Source organism: Pleuronectes platessa, chromosome 3, assembly GCF_947347685.1.
Source record: "Pleuronectes platessa chromosome 3, fPlePla1.1, whole genome shotgun sequence".
Lineage (NCBI taxonomy): Eukaryota > Metazoa > Chordata > Actinopteri > Pleuronectiformes > Pleuronectidae > Pleuronectes > Pleuronectes platessa.
Genome location: NC_070628.1, coordinates 4,856,463 through 4,876,985, shown reverse-complemented (window position 1 = coordinate 4,876,985; position 20,523 = coordinate 4,856,463). Strand labels below are relative to the sequence as shown.

General features: G+C 41.3%; 2 protein-coding genes across 3 annotated transcripts in view; one reads left to right on the top strand and one right to left on the bottom strand.

The window, feature by feature from the left end:
* The window catches only part of LOC128437572 (uncharacterized), a 35,331-nt gene extending 28,718 nt beyond the window's left edge, over positions 1-6,613 (top strand). Inside the window, exon 17 of the mRNA XM_053419799.1 lies at positions 4,591-6,613. Within this exon, the coding sequence (XP_053275774.1) occupies positions 4,591-4,782 (192 nt within the window). The 3' untranslated portion in view covers positions 4,783-6,613. The remainder of the gene's footprint in view (positions 1-4,590) is intronic.
* A 292-nt stretch (positions 6,614-6,905) lies between these two features.
* Positions 6,906-18,979, bottom strand: pla2g6 (phospholipase A2, group VI (cytosolic, calcium-independent)). 2 transcript variants are annotated; one of them, XM_053419256.1, is made up of 19 exons: positions 18,908-18,979; positions 16,724-16,944; positions 15,073-15,282; positions 14,758-14,938; positions 14,338-14,525; positions 14,023-14,119; positions 13,576-13,758; positions 13,367-13,475; positions 12,506-12,622; positions 11,869-11,959; positions 11,449-11,612; positions 11,218-11,368; positions 10,234-10,370; positions 9,924-10,001; positions 9,476-9,630; positions 9,261-9,312; positions 8,817-8,932; positions 8,575-8,648; positions 6,906-7,911 (listed from the first exon to the last, which is right to left on the bottom strand). In XM_053419256.1, exons 2-19 carry the CDS (start codon positions 16,936-16,938, stop codon positions 7,767-7,769), a joined length of 2,463 nt encoding a protein of 820 aa, XP_053275231.1. In that variant the 5' UTR covers positions 16,939-16,944; positions 18,908-18,979; the 3' UTR covers positions 6,906-7,766. The 2 variants fall into 2 exon arrangements, with proteins under 2 accessions (XP_053275231.1, XP_053275232.1); XM_053419257.1 differs by lacking the exon at positions 9,924-10,001.
* Positions 18,980-20,523: the final 1,544 nt, after the last annotated feature.

Genomic DNA, 20,523 nt, shown 5'->3' with positions numbered 1-20,523 from the left:
CTGACACTGGTAAACAGCTGCTATTGTTGTTGTTGTTTCTGGTGTATGCTCATAACACAAAGCAACAGTCTCCACTTGCGAAAGTAAACTGTGACATCATCGTTTCCCAAATGCTTTGTTTTGTTTTCACACACAGAAAAACAGAAACCAGGTTCTGCAAAAATCTGCACTATTGGAAGGAGTTTGAAACAATCTCTGTATCAGTGAGTTAAAATGCCGTTTGCATTTAGATGAAAGGCCAAAACACAGAGGAAACATTTCAATCAGCAAAATATCAGCATTAGCATGGACAACATTCTTGGCCGGTCCCTCCACAGAGTTCGTCAACATTAAGCTCTAATTCTTACAACAACGAAAGAGAGGAAGTGTAAAAACATTAAATTTTCAAATTACTTACATTTTTCTCAAAAAATAAAACAGAGAACCTTAAAACCTTCTAATTTTTTTAATGTAAATAGAAAAAACAATATAAATGTCAATGAATAAACGCCATGAATCATCAATGTTTTTAGTTTGTAAATTAGCAGGATTACACAAAACCAACTGAACTGACACCATGACATTTTGTGGAGGGGTGGGACGTGGCCAAAGGAAGAATACACACAGGATTTTTCCCACAAATTTAACTCAATACGTATATGGTTAATTCCAAGTGACAGCAAACAAGCACAAACTGCAGCTGAAACTGAGGTCTGACTGACTGCGTGGATGGTAAAATCTTTAGGGATGATAGTGCAAGCACATGGCAAATAGTGCTGCAATTTGCACGACACAAAACGATACAATGCAGCAATGTGGCAAAACACCAAACTAGAGATTCCATGTTATAATAATAAATGAAGCCTTAAAGTGGTTTGGTTGATTATGAAAATATAGTGGAACAAACTACAATCTGGTGGCCGCCACCGTCTGGAGAATAACTGGACACGCTGCTTTGACATATTACATAATACTTATTAGCCTTGGTGGAGGTATGGACTGTCAGAGCAACATTCTAGTTTCAAATTAGTTTCATGTGAGCAACAGCTAAGAAACTTCTGAAAAGGCAATGGGAGATGGAACTCTAGGTTTATTATGTTAAATCCAATACACCTCCATGATTATTAGGAGACTATTGCTGCTCACAAATGAAACAAGTGAGTTTGTGGTTGTGACGTCATGTACATTATGTTTAGGTTGTGAGAACATTTCTGCAAGGCAAAGCTTTACTGACGTTACTGTCAGTATATAGATGCCACAGTTACACAATCTAACACGTTTGAAGGCGAGTCAAATAACACAGGAAATGCATAGAGCTCTTTTTTTAAACTAAGAATAACGAGGAAACAGTTTTTTAAACAAGTTGAGGTTTGACAAACAGTCTCACACAGACAAGTAGACCATTCTGACTTCAGTCTTTTATTTTCTCTATGATAGATTTTTACCATTTAAAATTATAATTTTTGGTGAGCTTTCATTTAAAGTAATACTTTCCGTTGAGAAGCTGAAGACAACACTGGCCATGTTGTCTACAGGAGCTGAATGTGTGTTCATGGGTTTGTTCCTGTACATCTCAGGTAAGAATGACCGTTTATTTCTACAACACTAACTGTGAATCGTAACTGAACCGTAAGAAATTTAAATGTTTATCAGCATATTAGTCAATTGTAGATTGATTGGAAGAAAAAAAGATGACGCTCAAAATGTTTTCTCATATTCTGCTCTTCACATATGTTACAGCAAATCAGTGTTTACAAAAACAATTAATGTAGACTTTATCTTCTAGAAGTTATGAACTATAAAAATGCTTTTCTGTTAAAAGGGGTTGGAGCAAACACCATCTGTGTCTTAAAAGGTTCATCAGTGGATCTACACTGCTCAGCTCAACGTCCCACATCAAGCAGGAAATGGTTCACTGTTCGATGGGAGGGAAACAAGAAGGTTCGAGATCAGATCGTTGCAGACGGAAAACATGTGAACATATCTGAAGAGAGCGACTTCACTATGACGATCAATGATCTGAGAGAGAGTGATAGAAACTTTTACTGTTGTAGTGGCGTTAATGCCAGATGCCAGGGGAGAGTCATTCAGCTCCTTGTTGCAGGTACAGTGGTTCAGTTATATATTATTAATTTATTACTGCAAAAATAACATCAGTGCATTCATTCTTGTTTTATTCAACATCATCTCAGACCTACAGGTGAAGATGTTTCCTGCCACAGGAGAACAGACAGTGTCACTGATGTGCAGCAGCAGTTGTCCTCTGACTGAAAGACCTGTGGTCTATATCTGGTACAAGAACACAGAGTTTCTCTATGAGGACTTGTCTCCTTGGTACCAGGAGCTAATCAGCAGCGAGGAATCAGTCACATACTCCTGTGCTGTCAAAGGCTACAAGCATCTCAGAGCCCCTGAAGTCTCAGTGGGTGAGTGACAACATGTGGCTCCGTATCCTGCTGCCTTGAATTGTAATGTTGTGAAAAACTGTTCACCACAGAATGTCTTTTTTCTTTTGTCCAGCTTCTCTCACATCAGCCTGCTTCACTGTGACCTATGCTAAAGGCAGAATGTGCTCAAATCAGCAGAGACCAGAAGATGAGCCGTGCTCCATCACATATCCCAGAGGTGAAGTTTCACAAATAATTACACAAACACACTCCCAACCCCATACGTCTAAATCCTTTAAATAATGTTTTCACAATTTAAAAGATCTACAGTGTTTCACCAGAGATCGTTAGTTACCTTACACGTTGAAGCCCGGTCATACTGAGGTCCTGGTTAGGGACCATGAGATATGAGTTCTGGTTGGGTTTAGGTTAGGCAGGAATCGATCAAGAATGGAAACGTGTGTGTGTGTATGTGTACAAATTACCTAAAGAAAGCATGGATGGATTTTCACTCATCATGACGTGATTATCCAGTAACTATTTGCTGACTCAGATTATAAATCCATCTCGATTAACGTGGCAGAGATGAAGTGGTGAGAAGCAGTTTGTTGTTTTATTCTCTCCCAACAGAAATACAAGTTCATGTTCAAAAGACTAAAGTCAAGGCGCATGTCAAACTGGCCTGTAACACCAGCTGTCCACAGACTGAAGCTCAAACCATCACATGGTACAGAAATAGACGATTGGAGCAGGAACCACGATCAGTTCCAATCTCCTCTCTTGACTCTTACTCCTGTGCTGTAGAGCACTTGTTCTCAGATGAAGTTTGTGAGTATGAGCCCGTTTGTTTTATAATTCATAAAAGATTTTAGTCAAGAGCCTGTAAAAGGGAGAAAGATAAACTATTTGATGATTTGTTTAAAATCTCTCTTTCAGGTATTCAGGATCCAAACTGCTTCACAGTGAATTATGTCAACAGGAGGATCTGTGCTCTGCAAGGTTCCTCAGTGAACATCTCCAGTGAATACTCACATCCAAAGAACAAGCAGTTGAAGTTTAAATCGTGGTATAAGAGTAGGAGAAGTGATATGGCAGCTGGTGAAGAGTTGACAAGGAATACAGATCGTATTAAGTTTCATGAACTGATGAACATCCACATCCTGACAATCAGTAAACTGAACAAGAATGACTCAGCAGAATACATATTCAGAATAGGAAGTGATGCAGGGAGATGGTCGGCTGTTCCTGGGGTGACTTTGGTCGTCACAGGTAGGTACAGTATTTAGATTAAATACCTGCATACTTTCTATAGAGAGTTACTATCAATAATAATAAGACAACTCATCAAACCAACTAATTCCATTTACCCTTCTTGCTTATTTGGGTTGTTTTAGAAGACACTTGTTCAGAAACGTTTTTAATCAACTGACCAATCTCATCTTTCAGATCTGAGAGTGAAGTTTAGTCCTTCTGAGGAGGTGACCGAGGGGCAGAGAGTCACGCTGACCTGCAGAACCAGTTGTCCTCTGACGGACAACATGAACTACATTTGGTACTTGAACAATCAACCTCTGAATCTGACAAAAACACAAAGCAAGTACCTGGTTCTAGACCCCGTCAGCAGTGAACATGCAGGAAACTACTCCTGCAAAGTTAAAATGCTCCAAAAGAGCTCTCATCAAAAGATGCTCACTGTCCACAGAAGAAGAAAAAGGACTCAAGCAGCCATAGGAATCGTTATTCTTCTCCTGGTTGTAATACCCATCATCGTCTTCTTCTGGATTAGGTGAGCATCACTGTGCTCTGCTTCAAAACAATGACTTTCACATTCTCTTTCACAATAACCGGGCTTCACCTATTCATTTCACTCTCTAGAAGTAAGAAAACTTCCATCCAGTCTCCTAGAAGTGAGACCTCTGTCAACTTGGAGGAGGTAAAGCAGAGAACTTTAACAGTTTCTTCCATTAAACAAACGTCCTCATCTATTCAAAGAGTTCAACTGAGTCCAAACAGCAGCTTCAACCATTGTTCTAATGAAACAGAGATGCATTGTCCCATATGTTCCATGAATGGTATTTTTTAAACATACTGTACATAAATCATGCTATATTTTCATAATACGTCTCAGTTTTTAATATTTTTTAATTAGTGTTTAAAGATTATTAAGAGAATTTGAAATATACAGAAAAATTTAATGAAAATGTTTCTCTTGTCTCTTCATCAGATAAGCCCTGGTCATGTATACGAGAACATCTCAGCTCAACCAACAGAGGAGGATGATATTCTCTATAGCATCATCCGATTTCCCAACAACAGAGATGCTCTCTACTCACAGATCCAGCCACATCAGCCCCAAGAAGAAGAGCAAAGCCCCTATGATGTTGTCAGCTTTACACCCAAAACAACACCTGAGTAAACATTGTCTACAATTGCATTTCTATTTCCACTTTCAGGCAAACTGGCCTGTCAGACGACCTCTAAAATGAATACATTGCTATAAACAAAGGCCTATTTTTCTATCTGATATTTCCCCCTCCATTAAATATATCTGATGGTATCTCTGTCACGACGAGAACAACAACACTACAAACACTCAAACAAGCATGCTGGGCCAGAAGGTGGCGATAAAGTCGAGGATCAACAATCCACCAAACAAGGACATTTTCCATTTTGTAAAAGATCAGCATTAGCATGGACAAGGTGACGTATGGAACATGATAATTCTTCCTGTCATTATCTCTGCATTGCACTTACTGTACGTTGATGGGCATCAGTTCGCTCTGCAGCTTCCTGTGTTTGCACATCTCCAGCTTCTTGATGCCTCAACAGCACATTTGAGAGCCCTGACAAACAGTCACCGCTTGTTTTAGGAAGCAAGAAGATGAAGTTTCAGTGACCAGTCTGTTAAAACTACATAACTGACTGGTACTCTTCACTGTGCATCAACAATCCGTAAAGAAATAATACTACTTCTATGAAATGTCTGGAGCTTGAGTCAATCGAGGTAACAACACAATGTTCTGTACCGCTATTGATTATCCTGCATGATACAAAATACCCACGTTTCCGACACACGGTGGCGATTCTAAAGTCTACTGGGGCCCAAAGCAAAAATTCCCAGGGGGCCTGTCAAACAGCGTTAGTCACAATATGTTATAAATTATCTTACATCAACAAAAGGTACTAAGTGTAAACAGTTATTTAATTTCAAATTTTTCACTAGTACCAAGATATTTTCCCCAAAACTAAAACAAGAACATTCCAAACCTTCAAATTTTCTGAATATAAATATAAACATCATTAAAAACATCAACGAATAAACGCCGTAAATGTAACGCTAGCTTAAATTTAAGTGTATCTCCCATTAGCCAATGCTAATGACAGAATTCAGTTAATTTTAAGCCTCACTTACCACGGCCGTGCTTTCTCCAGCGAGATATTTTATACACTTCTTAGAAATTAATAAAACCTTTATAAATGGTTGGTGAAGGTTAACAATACAGGCTGGTTTACCAGATCAGACATCTCCTAGCTAAAAATGCTAACTAATCTCTAGGCCAATGGCTAATAATAGTTATATTACTTCTTTCTCTAACATTAGATTAAGATAAAGAACTTTTAAAATAAACTGTTGTTGTTCATATTTACTTGGGTAACAACAGATCTCGCGCTGCAGGAAGCTAACGTACGGTTCTTTGAAAAAGAGAAAAATACTCACCCAACAGGAAGTGACTTGTTGGCGCCTGTTTTCAGTGACTGCTAACTCTAACCATGTTGGCTAATGGTCGTCGCTAAATGTCCCTGAAGTCAAAGACACAGAAAACAGAATGAAAGTCGAGTAGTTCTTATTAAACATTTACTAGCTGGATGTTGCTGCGCTAGCTAAAGAGCTAAATCTTTTCATGCTAAGATGGGACTTTTGTGAAGTCATGCTAGCAACCCCCCAGGCTAAAGGTAGCTTAGCTTAACTACTTGCTTCCTAAATAATTAATTCATTTAAAGGAATATATGCTTCTGTTTTAAAACAATTCTCATTTGGGTATCAGCCTTTAAGTTACAGAAAGCTAACGGCTAAAAAATCTGACATTAAAAGATTTTTCTGTGGTAAAGCCTTATGCTACTGACTGAAGCTAATAGGCTAACAGTTTTGTCTTTTTAATTATTTGTGGTGACTGTTAAGCTAAATTCTTCATTTCATTTACTCTATATTTTTGATTTATATAATGCTTGTATATATATATATATATATATATATAATGAAATATTTGCTGTCATCTCTTCTTGCTTCATTCTTACCAAATATTTTTTACAGCACCAGAATTAATAAATTGTTGTTTAACTTGTTTGCATTCAAATAAATAAACAAATAAATAGACAACAGATTGTACCTTTAAATAAAGTCTAGTCAGTTTTCCTCTTTTACTTTTTTAATGGCCACAGGGATTAATGAATCAAACATACAGAGGCAGAAAGAAGCAGAATGAATTAAACTACAAACCACATGGATTAAAGAAACAAATCAGTCATGGATACATCATCTGTAAATATTAATATATTTTTATTATCATACCAGTATACACTTCAGTATTTAATCCACATACAAAAAAAACATAGGAATTAATATGTTGCTTCAAGTTAAACTTCTGCAGGTTGCATTGAGTCGTCTCATTCTTTGTCTTTCAACTCAGTTGATAATTCAAGTCTAGTCTCCAGTCCCATTACAGTAGTTAAAATATGTCCCTGTGAAGTTAGATAGCCGGTTCAAAGTCAGTAAATATAAATTATAAAGGCATGAAAAGGACTTGTGGACATATGCAATGGTTTAAATTTGGGTCCCAGACACATAAGGCTGCACTTTTTAATATTGCCAACATCATCTAAGTGCTTCATTACAAACACCATGTCAGCTCAGGGAGTTTGTGAAGGAAGAAGGTGAAAAGTGTTTTAGTTTAAACACAACCAATCAGAAATGGATTAGAACCTGGTCAGACTCTATTTGAGGCCAAACACTGTGAAGATCATAAAACCAGTTAGCGGACATGTGTTACATCCTGTGTGATTTTGTTGATACCACTCCCTCACACGTTGAGCCTGTATTCACATACTTCCGGAAGTCAAACTCGACACTCTGCCCTTCACTGCTTGGTGTACAAACAGAAAACAGGATAAACCACGATAATGATAAGCTCAGTGATAAGGTCACACGATGCTACATAACTTGCTGTTTATCACGCAACGTGAAGTCAGTTGTTTCCTCCATTAGATTTCAGTATTTGTATCACACCAATGGCTTTGTGCCTTGACCAGGTACTCTCATCCTCTCCTGATATGCACCATCTCCTCTTTTCTCCTGGTCCCGTCTTCTCAGCCTCCATCTCCCTGCGGTTTTTTCTCATGAGGTCATTTATCCAGCAGCAGATTGGCCAGGGATCGGAGGATATCTCTCTTCTCATATAGATACATCTGAGTTTCCCACAGCATGTCCACCAGGACCGCGTCACTCACCTCGTCCAGCATCACCTCCTGTGACAGCTGGGGGCTCAATCTGCACAAGTTAACACAGGGGTTTGTAAAGAGTCACTTTCGGGTTCACAGACATTAATATCAAACTGCAAATGAGCCAAACACTGAGGATAATAGGAGTTATGCATAGCTCTGTATACTAACGTCCATATAAATGGTTTACAGTATATAATGTAATGAGATGTAACTCATATTCAATCCAGGACTCAAAGCAGAGAAGTGGATTTCTGAATCCCAGATAGATTTTATGAAATTATTGCATTAACAAGCTTCCACAGGACTGACACACCCACATTTGACTGCTCTTCTGTTCAAACCACTTTATCTGACAATTACTACGCTTACATGAACACCAATATATCAACTACTGAGTTTAATCATATATTATTTTGATAGATGGCAGTGTCTTATTCAGCCTATTGTCTTAATCAGATCAATATAAGAATATTGCTCATTGTAAGCTATATCAGCTAAATATTTTCTCTTTGTCAACCAGAAAGTCTGTTACACGTCTTTATTATTTTAAACACTGTATAGGAAGCATCAGAGTATAAGAGAGCATGAAAAGTGCGCCACAGAGAAGGTGGTGTGATAAAGATGTTTTGCTGGAATAAACGAAAAAGGGCAGAGAGCAGAGTTAGTTGTAAAAAAGAACCAAAGCACAGCAAGTTCATTTTCAGCAAACCTGTGATAGATGGTGTCGATCATCTCACACCAGGCTCTGGCTCTGTCCACGGCACAACCATCAGAGTCTGTGCACTGTTCAGTCAGAGAGAGGGAGAGACAATTAAAAGGCTAAAAAAACATGACAAACACAACTCTGACTCATGGGACAGTAGAAATCAATGGTTAAGAGTCCAACAGGCTTTTTGTTTAACTAGAAAACAAAGAGTTGGAGACTGAAGCAGCGGCCGTAGCTCAACTCACACAGTCCACCAGCATCTTGCCCAGCTCCTTGGCTCCTACAAAGCTCTTGGCCAGCTCCAGAGGATTGGAGGGTCGGAACACGTCCACAGAGCTCACCACCACCTGAGGGGGTTTACCTGCAGACACAGGGGAGCACGTTTATGATGCAAGTATTCATTCACTATAACGATTTCTGTGCAACTAGAGCTGTTGCATGTTTACATGAAGAAGGAACAACAACGATGCCTACACCCCCCAGTCAAACTTAGTGCCTTTTATATAGACTGGTCAAGAGGAATAAGGGCTATAGTCTAGTATGAGACAGACTTGCCATTCATGCTCCTGCCAACACGAAGTGGTTGTTGACACTTTCAGATTAAGAAAGTGATCTTGACTTTTGAATTTAGTCCAGAAGGAGCATGAAATATATAATTAGTTGTGATGAGACACAATGAAGTGGCCTACCTGTCCCAAGGGAGACGACTATACCCAACTTCTTGATTTCCTCCATGTGGCCCTGAGAGGCAGGAGTGTGACGATGAGTTAGAAAGTGAGGGAACAGATAGATGAATGACACAATGAGAAAAATAAGACCTAACAAATCCATGTGGGTTAGCGATTGAATGAGCAACTAATGGAAGGGAGCAATACAAATATGAAGCTGCTGTCAATGTGCCCACCTCTGCTTTGAAGGCTTTGTTGCACTGATGGATTTCTGACATGGCGTCGAGTGTCGGGTTATTGGCCAGCAGCCCTCCATCCAGAAAGCGGCCCATTGGTCGGAAGTAGGTGGGAGCAGCACCGCTGGAGCGGGCAGCTCGCCACACCAGTTGTTCTGATGTAAAGACAAGAATATGACAATGAGCCGAAAAGGCAGTTTAGAGAATCCAAACTTCAGACAAAGATTGTTAATGACTTAATGCTTAATTTTTAAAACAAACACATTGATTGATAGTGAGAAACACAAAGAGCTGAAACGTATTTATTTGCTGTTTGTTCCTCTTAAGTAAGTATTTTTACACATTAACATATTTAAATGTACGAGTTAATACAACTTTTTGACAGATTAAAATCTTTGTGAAGCTTTTCCTTGCAGCTGCTCGTCATCTCTCATTCACACCCACACACCTTCATCCGTCACCTTCCTACGCTTTCTGGGCGGCTCCTCTGTGAATCCTACTATCAACACATCCTCATCCTCCCATCCTGCAACAACACACACGCCAACAGGTGCACTTGTTCTCGGACACACAAACTCACATGGAGGGATTTGCATTCACACAATTTCTAAAGTTAACTAAGCTGAGACTTTGTTTTCACTATTCAGATTCAAAGTCACTGAAGGTAAGATTTGACGCCATCCAGTGGTAGTTTTAATGTACTCCATTATTCTGCACTAGTCTAAAGCCAACGCACACAAGTGGTAGTTCTGGATTACCTTGTGGGATGGTGATTGGTTGGAATGTGGCAGTGGTGGTGTATGGGGCCTCTCTGTGGACGGAGGGAGGGTTGTAGTTCCTGAAGATGTGCAGCTCGCCTGGATGTCTGTCTGCCAGGACACTGGTCACCATCACCCTGTGCACCAACAAGTGAGAGGGAAGAGAAAAGAGGAACTGTTAGAGAGGAGACAGATAAAGTGCCACAATTTAAATCAATACATTTTTTTTAATCTTTTTACTTTCCCCATTGGTTTCAGATGTAGACTCTATGTAAAGCTTGGCTGCAGTATTGATCATAAACCCCACCTCCTCCATGTTAGCGGAGGGGGCATGGACCACACTATAAAGTCATATTTTTTCTCCGAAGATGGTGTCTGTCATTTTATTTAGCTATAAGTATACAGATGTATGTTGCAATGTTAGTTTTTCTGTTTAGTTTGGTTTTAATTTTTTGTTTGATGCTAGAAAAACTGTGCGAATCATCATGATTGACAGCTGAGACGGTCTCACGATTGGTCGAGACATCACTACTGCTCAAGCTCTGGCTCCAAATCACATCATAATCACGAGATGGCAGCAAATTAATCTGGGATATTTTGGCCTCATCTATGAACAGTGGCAGGAAGCATCTTTATTTACAGTCTGTGGTTTCAGAGCAGAGTCGGTTTCACCCAAAATCAGCTCAAACCTTCAAAGGCACAGTAAAACCCAAAATTGCATTTCAAGATGGTTTATTCAATTTCTCTAAGCAGCAGAAACTAAGAAGAAACACAGGTCCCCACAAGAAAGAGACACAGCCTTCTTTATGGGAACTAATTGGCAGAACACTGAATCTTTAAGGGAAGTTTTTGCGAGTATTGGTTTTATTTTTGCATATTTTCCTGTTGTGCAGTAGTGGTACTTTACACAATCATGAAGCTAACACTGGAGCATTCGATAACATGTTTCGCTGCCACTGTAAGTTACAATACAAGAGCAGGTACCTCGGGTATTGGACGTCTGTCATCTTGGTGTTCTCCCCAAACTCTTTTTTCAGGAAGTCCTCCAGCGGTGCGGATTCATAAGGTCGTGACCCCTTAAATACCATCTCCTTCATCCGAAAGTACAAGCAGCGCAGGTAATCCATAGACTTACCTACATGTAAAAGAACCGCCATTATTGTTTTGATGCAGTTTTATACAAACAATGTGGAGTGGAAAGGGACAAGCACAAACCGTGGACTATAGCGAGGGCCAGGATGCCCCCGGTGCTCGTGCCAGCGACCCAGTCAAAGAGCTCCCTGGTTGATCGACCGGCCTCTTTCTCCAGAGCGATCAACATCTGGATCAACACGAGACCCTTGATACCTCCACCGTCCAGACACAGCAGACTGTCCATCCTGCAGCAGAGGAGAGGAGAACAAAATGACTTCTTTACACCAGAGAGCTTTGTCGTCTAATATAAAAAGATCGATAGAAACTTTAAGGTTCTTTAATACATGGTATTGGAAGTAGAACTAAATCAGAAAAAATAAACAAGGACATCTCTTTATCTTAATAAAAACTACAATACTCAACATCTCATTAAATATGGATTCACCCTCAGTCTACACCCAGATTACCCTCATTTCAGAATAAAATGTAGAATGTACTCACTTCTTTTTCACCATTCTGCGACCGTCCACTTCAGACGGGCCTCTGCTCATCGCACTGATCGTTGCCCCCACATGCATGATGTCCTCAAACCCTGTCAGCCAATCACAACAGCTATTGGTGGTGATGACAACTCAATGGGCCAGTAATTGATTGGTAAATCATGGAAGACTAAAGGGGGCACTGGGTTATTTCTTCAAGCCACATTGGAGTTTTACTACGAATATCTATTCAGTTAAATACTATTTTAGATTTCGTATTAATAAATGTTGCTTTATTTGTGAGTTATGCAAATTTGGTTAAGTTAGAAAGAATGTAAGAAATAGTTAAACTATATTAGAATTCGTATCATTTTAATATCAGCGTAACTTCCTCTCAGACTATGATCCATTTGACCTATTTCCCAGATAACTCATGGATCTTTTTGAGGGGACTGTTGAGCCTTGGCAGAGTTATCCGTTCAATGAGAACAATCAGCTCAACTGTAAAATATACAACGAATATAAAAAGAATGACTGAAAATTTAAAAAGCGTTCACAGTAGATACAGCTCCTCCCTGACCCAACGAGAGAGATTTAAATTGTGGAAAAGCCTGAACCAGTGGAGCCGTGAGGTAAATGTGAGGAACAGGTGGTTTTACCTATAGTTTGAGACTTGGCCTTGAAGGTGACGGGGGGAGGGCTGCCAGGGGAGGGAGGGTGGCAACGCTGGACCCCTACACTACACAGCATGTCCAGCAGTATCTTTCTATTAGGACCTATCGTGTTAACACAAACACACAGACACACACGCAAGCAAGTCAATATGTTAAATCATGCAAACCCCACAAAAAGCAGAAAGAGAGAAAAGAGAGAGAGAGAGAGAGAGAGAGAGAGAGAGAGAGAGAGAGAGAGAGAGAGAGAGAGAGAGAGAGAGAGAGAGAGAGAGCATTTGCAAACATCATCATCATGCATTTAAAATCAATAACAGCAAATTCTATTCTTCACCATCTCTGCTTCCGAGTGTCTGGTGGAGGTTTCATGCACAATCATATCATTGTGTAAACAACAAATGAGCTCCTGCAATAATCTCAAAATAAACAGTCAATGTCAATTATGATTATACAGTTAATCATTATTGTAATTACATTGAACAATTAAGTTCAATCTTTGTGTTTTTACACCTTTAGACTGTTTCTTGTCCTGTAGCATGCAATATTAATTCTGCATGTGAGAATCAACAATATTCATCACACTACAAGGCAGAGAGATTTCCTAATTGCACCTAGTAAAGATTACAGTTATTCATTACATATAATTATTTCATGCAGAATAATGTGCTATCAACAGCAGAACATGTGCTTCCAAATAAAACCACATGAAATCAAACCCAGGCAGTTAGACGAGGCACAGTAAGTTTCATCACAAGCATTTCACTATCAAAACTCAGACTTCCTTTCTAACAGAATCTATCATCCGTCTCCCTCTCAGCTCAAAGCCCTCGTCCCTCCGGCCTCGTTTACCTTTGCTGGTGCGTGCAGCGATCAGTCCGGGGGTTTCTCCCAGGTCGTTGTGGATCTCCACATCGGCCCCGAACACCATCAGAGCTTTGATCAGCTCCATGTGGTCCATCTACAGCCAGAGCAAGTGGATATGAGTCAATTCAACTTTTCAGTACAGTCTGTGGATTTCACCTGGAAGATAAGACTAAAGATGTATCCTGGGCACAAACCTTCATGGCCAGGTGAAGGGCTGTATTCCCATCCTGCCCCTTCAGGTTGGCATTTGCCCCGTGAGTGAGCAACACCATGGACGCCTCAAAGCGCCCCCTCTTGGTCAAAATGTGGAGGGCGCTCTCTCCAGTCTTGCTGAGGTAGTTCACTGCACAGCCATGCTCCAGCAGGATACGACACATCTGACAACAGAAACCCCCCCAAACATCTTTTAACATCCAAAAACCTGAGTTAATTTGAGCGACCAGAGAAACACCATTAACAGGAGACCATCACAGGAGCTCTGTGTCACAGGAGACACAGAGCTGCAGCTCACGGGGTCATCAAAGCTTTAACATGCTCACACCACTGAAGGTGAACTCCATCACCAGAATACAAGTATGTCATTTAAACAGCTCCTCTAATGGATTTCTAACCACAGCACCTATGACGTGGCGTTTTATTACCTCAGCAGTTTTGGCCCAGTGCAGCGGCGTCCCTCCGTACAGAGAGTCTTCAGCCTGGAGCTGGCCTGGGTCGGCTTTTAGGATCTCCTGCACACAGCTGACAGACAAACACACATTTACCATTAAGTATTAAGAACATAACTCATCGTCTCTAAAACACACTGCATAGAATCCCGGTTTTACAACAGTTATTGTAAAGCTTTCAAAAAAAGTTCTTAAATGCTCCTCATTTCCTTTAAAACAATATCTTGACTCTATTCAACAACCTCAACAGCTTCCCCAACATTAGTAAAGATGTTGTCTCATGGTCCTCACCCCTTCTCGCTGTACTTCATGGCGCTGTGGATGGGATAGCCAGTGCCTCCCACGACACCACACTTGGCTCCTCCATCCAACAGAGCTTTGACGGCCTCCATGCGTCCCATGCGGCAGGCCACGTGCAGCGGCGTCTCCCCGTTGCTGTTCAGCTCGTTCACGCCCGAGCACAGACGAGAGCACAGGACCTGTTGACGAGAGGTTTAGTTGACTCCAGGAACCAGTGGAGCTGAACTCTGCTGGTCGTTAGAGAGAATACAGGTCCCAGGGACTTCTGCATGAGCTTCCCTTTCCAGACCCAGAGTCTACGTCACTTTTAAGGACAGACGATGGACTGATGTTTTCCCTCTGACCTGAATTCACGATGCACTCACTGACCAACCTTTAAACATGGGGGGGGGGGACTTCCCTTGTGCTCACCTGGATGACGGCAGGAGAATCCTGCTTGGCGGCAAAGTGCATGGGCGTCTCTCCGTTGCGGTCTCTGATGTCAGTCCGAGCTTGGCTCTCGTCCAGCAGCTCCTTCACGCACACCAGGTCTCCACGCTCACAGGCCAGGTGCAGCGGCGTCTGACCGGCTACGTTCCGGGAGTTGATCTGACTGGAAACACAAAGAGGACGGGTTGATTCCACCCTTTCACTTAGTGGGGGTTTAAAGTGTAAGCAGCTGTTGTACAGGTTCGTGTTCAACAGGCCTTCACACCAAATCCAAAACCTACAAACTTCTTATCTTACCTCTGGACATAGTTGTGTTTGAGACACTCTCTAAGGGCCGTCTCCACAGCGATGTGGGCAGAGCTCCAGTCCGGGTGGCTGCGGATGCAGTCCACGATGGGCTGCGTGGCCTCCGCCTTCAGGGGAAGGGTCTCGTAGAAGGGCCGGAGCTTGAGAGCATACTGCGCAAACCAGTTCATGGCGTCCTCCTCCGAGCCCACCTGAAACAGCCTGGCTCGGACAGGACAGTGGATGCAATGTTAAAGATAACGTTAAAGAGAAGTACGGATATTATAGATCAGTACAGTAGTATTTAAAAGTTAGTCCGAACCTGGAAAATTGTATTTTTGGCATATTTTTTGTAAGTGTAAATAGAATCTATGTAGCAAACAGACTTTAAAAGAGTAACTTTCTCCAAATTGTAAATGTTAATACACAGCACAGCCTCTTTCTACCCACAACATTTCAGTCATGTTCAAATCGGGGGATAATGAGGGTTGTTCCAACAGATTCAGTTTGGAGTTCGTGGAACATGTTGAGGTTTACAGATCATTGACTTGTTTGTAGAAGCTTCTTTCTTCTCAGTTCCAGTTTCTTAAAACAGTTTGTTTTTCTCGTGAAAGTTTTTGAAATAAAAGCGAGAGTGCATTAACATTCAAAGAAAGGCTCATTTTTAATGTTTCCCGTTGGGCTTGGACTGATTTATTTTTTGCTTCAAAGAATCCATATAAAATCTAATTAGCCTTTTGCATAAAACTGTATTTTCCTCCACAAGAAAAGATGACTGAACAGCCCGGAGCCCCAGGGTGCCTCATCAATCGTCTGTTTGATGTGGACATTTGTTAGAGAAAATCATTTTTGTTCATTGAACTCTTTCTTAATGAAAAGATGCTGTCAAATCCATCTTCTTTTGTTTCTCCTTACTAATAAACATGTTAGAATCTAACTTTTAATTTTGTGGCAGTGAGGCACAAGAGGCTCAAGTTTAAGAAGCAGCTTTAACAGCTCTATGATGATTAGCACACATGTTTGAGCATGCTATACGTTTAATCCCTTTATGACCAATAAAGTTGACAGAAATGATAACGTTTGTAGAGGAGACCATTGCTTTCATATCTGTGGCTGAATGACTCAACACCTGCTTCATTCAAGATAAAGGCTCTGGTTTAGGTTGAAGGTCGGAATCACAGACTGTATGTAAAGATACATATACACCAAACTAAAAAGTAAAAGTACACATCAATAAAACAACTCTCAGAGGTGAATTCTGTCATGTTTAATTAGTTCTTATCAGAATGATGTTTCTCTAATTGTTTGCTTTTCGGATTAGTTTGGTTTTAATTTGTTAATTGATGCTATGAAAACAGGGTGAAATGTCATGATTGACAGATGAGACTGACTCTGGATTAATTCTGCTCAGACTTTTGTTCAAAATTACATCAAAAGTGCAAGATTTTGGAATCGTTTTTGCAAAAGTGGAAGTGGACACGCACCACACACAGTCCGTGGTGGGAAACAAATCTGCAGGTGCTATTTAAAAAATCACAGACATCCTAACAGATACCTCCTATTTAAACCTATAGTTGATTGGCTGTATTACACAACACGTGACACATCACCAGTCTGTGATAAGATCTCCACTCTCCCACTCGGTCATGTGATCAACACTGACCTCAGGACCATCGATGGCGTCTCCGGGCACATGAGCAGGCAGTCCCATGACTGACAGTGGGTGTTTTTGTACAAGAGGATACGCCCCTCCTCTTTCAGCAAGACTTTGCCTGCTCCACCGTAGTCGGACAGCGGCACCTCCCTGACCCGGTAGGGGTTGGTGAAGAGGGTCGACACAGAGGAGACTGTGTCCAACAGGCGGCCAAGGAACTGCATCGTCACCTGATGGAGAACAGAGAGCTCTGTTGTTACCCCTGTTCCACCGTGAGTGGGTTCCGAGCCGATGGCTAATCTCCGATCAGTTCTCGGTGTTTCAAACGCTAAAGAACTGTCTCTCTACCGCTTTCCTCCGGGGGGGGGCCTATCAAGGGTTAGGGTTAGGAAATAGGAAAAGATCAACCAAAACATTGTGATCACCATTTTGTAAACAACAGGGTTACGGGGCAGGTTTCAACAAGTTAAATGTAGAACTTTTAAATGAAAATCTAGAATGTTGAATATTCTTTCTGAAACGTATAGTGTGGCTGAGGGGTAGAGTGGTCGTCCTCCAAGCTGAAAGTCGGCAGTTCGATCCCCATCTGCATGCCGAGGTGTCCTTGGGCAAGATACTGAACCCTGAATGGCCCCGCATAGAATAACAAAGTGCTGCGAATAGATGCACTGTACGAATGTGTGTGTGAATGGGTGAATGTAAAACTGTACTGTAAAGTGCTTTGAGTGGACATCAAGACTAGAAGCACATGTAGAATAAGAGCAGCTCTCGTCACAGGTCTGCTCCACCGCAGGCTGAGGGTTTGTTGTCAGCATCAATGAATGATTTATTCTAACCACAGGAGGAAATGATGTCACAGGAACAACAACGCAGGTGTAACAACCCTTGACATTTCCTCTTCTGGATGCTGACAGACCATAACGTGTGGTTAGTGGAATAATGGAACTGCACTATCAGAGGCTTGTTCCTGTGTTGTGCTCCTGATGGATCCTGATGGTGGTGGCAGCTTGATCGTGGACTATGATTACAACAGACTGCCTGACACACTATCCTCCTACTCACATATTCCACCATGTCTGACAACAGCTGATCCGTTTCAGTCGTCGCTGCTGCTCCCTTCATCTCTATCTCACATTTCCTTCAGTACAAACACTTTAAACATGTGACACACTTACAAACTTCCTCGCATTAATGTTTGTTGACATGTTCAGTAACACGCAGCACCTGGGAGACGGATCCCTCACATGTGTCTCTCTCTCTCTGAGGTTCTATCCCCTGTTACCAGGTGGGGGGGTTTCAGTAGTTTCACTCTTGTTATGAGTTAAGAACAGAAGATGAGAAACGGATGGGGGCTGACGGACACTTTGATGACACCACAGGAGCTGATTGGAGGCATGTTTGTTTCTCTTTCTGTCTTGCTCGCCATTACTTCAATTGGCTGTTTACCCCAGAGACTCCAGAAGTGATGTGTGGACTCACTTCCCCCACTCCCTCCCTCCCTCCCTCCCTCGGCACAGTTTCAAGTTTCAAATTTCAACTGCTTATTATCAAATGCACAACAATAACAGTAAGCAGTCGCTGGCAATGAAATGCTTGATTCACAGGTTCTCTTCTAGCAATGCTCAAGTTATTACAACCAAAGGAAAAACAAAATTTGAATAAAATAGTATATAATAGAATATAAAAAATGGTGGTGGTTGAGCAGATGGTGAGTGAATTGTCATTTTTTGGGGGGGAACCATCCCTTTGAGCCCAATGAGGCAAATGGTGATGTATGAAAATGGTCTGTACCAATGTGATTAGTTGATTGGCTGATGGTTGCTAATGGGTTCTAATGAGCTGGGGCTAACCCAACAACACATTAGCAGAAACTAGCAACTCTCCCCTTCCTGTCCTCACTCTACAGGAGCTTCTAGTTCTGATGGAAACCGGCTAACAAACGAGGCCGGTTCCTTTTAAAACACACGAACAAGTGGCTCCACTCATTCCGCTCCGGAGTTTCCCAGTAATCCCAGATCAGTGTGACACGATGGGGAGCTAAGGAGGCGACACGCAGTCCCGCTGCTGGTCCCAGTGGCTCCTGTCCTTCATGTTGAATCAGACCTCAGATCAGAGCCTCTGGAGCGGGGTTTGGGGTCTGAACGCTGCGGGGGGCTGCGGGTTAAAGGCGTGAAAGTGCGTGAGTCTTCTCACCTGCTCGCGGGCTCCTCGGCTCGTCTCTGACTCCTGACAGCAGAGTCAACAACCGCGTCACTGCAACCGGACGTGACACCGAGCGGGATGGACGGGCCGCTCCGCCAATCGCAGCCTGGGGGGGCGGGGCCAGGTCCCACCAGCACATGGGAGAGTTTACTAGTTGGGTTCATTGTGAGTTGGAGCTTAGCGTCAAAACTCTATTAATAATCATAAATGTATTATATTTAATCAATAGAAATATAAGCAAAAAGCATTATGTAATGTTGATCCACAGTGAGGATGTATAACACTTTATTTATCTGCCACAGATTTGTAAAAATCTCATGCTAAAAAAGTATTTGTCATTCTCTGCCCATAAACAAGAGTTTGTTTTACTTATTATTATTATATTTAACATTCATCACACGGACCAACACATCAACACTCTTACAAAACATACAATACAAACAACGGCATAAAAGACAATATTCACAAAATAAGTTAAGGTTCCTGTTCAATTTCATGAAAACAAGAGTTTCATTAAAATTATTATAATTATATTTAACTTTCATCACAGAGACAAAAACTAAACACCCTTTCCCTCCCACTTTTTTCATATGTCACTCAATTATACTATTTTGCATTATTTCTTATGGTAAATAACTTTTTATTGTCATCTGTGCATCACAATATGTCCCTATATTTATGTTCAAAAGGTTTCATCATTCCGCGCTACTGCCGTTACTTAACAACATCGCTATACATTGAAACATGAATATAATGTACTCACCATTTTTTTGTTATTTGTTGTTTTTATTCTTTTGCATATTTTATATTTGTCATTCTCTTTTCTACCTCAGTCTGACCTGCCTGCTGCTGTAACAACTGAATTTCCCCGGTGTGAAGCTCACAATAGTTTTATTTTACCCTGTCTTGTTTTACAGCCAGGTTCATCACTTTATTGGGTCCCCTGGAAACATTTCGTTTCTGTTGTGATATTTTGTAGCGCATGTGTCGTCATATTGATGAAGTTGTTTTCATGTTCGTATGAGTGGAGCTCTCCCAGCCGACGAACAAGTGTTATATCAGATGAACGGCTCCCAAGATGCGAGAGCCACAGACAGAGATTTCTGGAATTAGTAGCTGGATTATAAATCATTGGATTTAGGATTTACTGTGACCTTGTTTATTGTCGTGTTTTAATCACATTATTTCGTATCCAAATCCCCTCACCACCTTTAGTAGCAGTGAGTAGGAGGGAGAGGCTCTTCTTGTTTTATGTATCTTTTCTCCTTGTTTATAGGAGCTAGGTTATATGTTTGTGTAATTTAATTTATGTCATTGTTATTGCAGGGTAGTTTAGGGCCTATAGAGAATTCTCCTTTGTTGTTTTTGACCCTCTCTGAAGCTGATAAACTGCTCATCTCTTTATGTAACTTATGCTCTGTGAGGGATGGGAAGACTGGGAAGCCACACCGCAGGTTATGTCTAGGTTTCCTCTAGACCTAGGACAAACACCATTTGGTGGGAGGGGGCTTGTGCCCCCCAGAGTTTTCAACATAATGGTTACGGCCCTGACACGTTGCAGCTGTCTGTGGATCACACTGGTCATAAGATAAGATAAGGTAAGATAA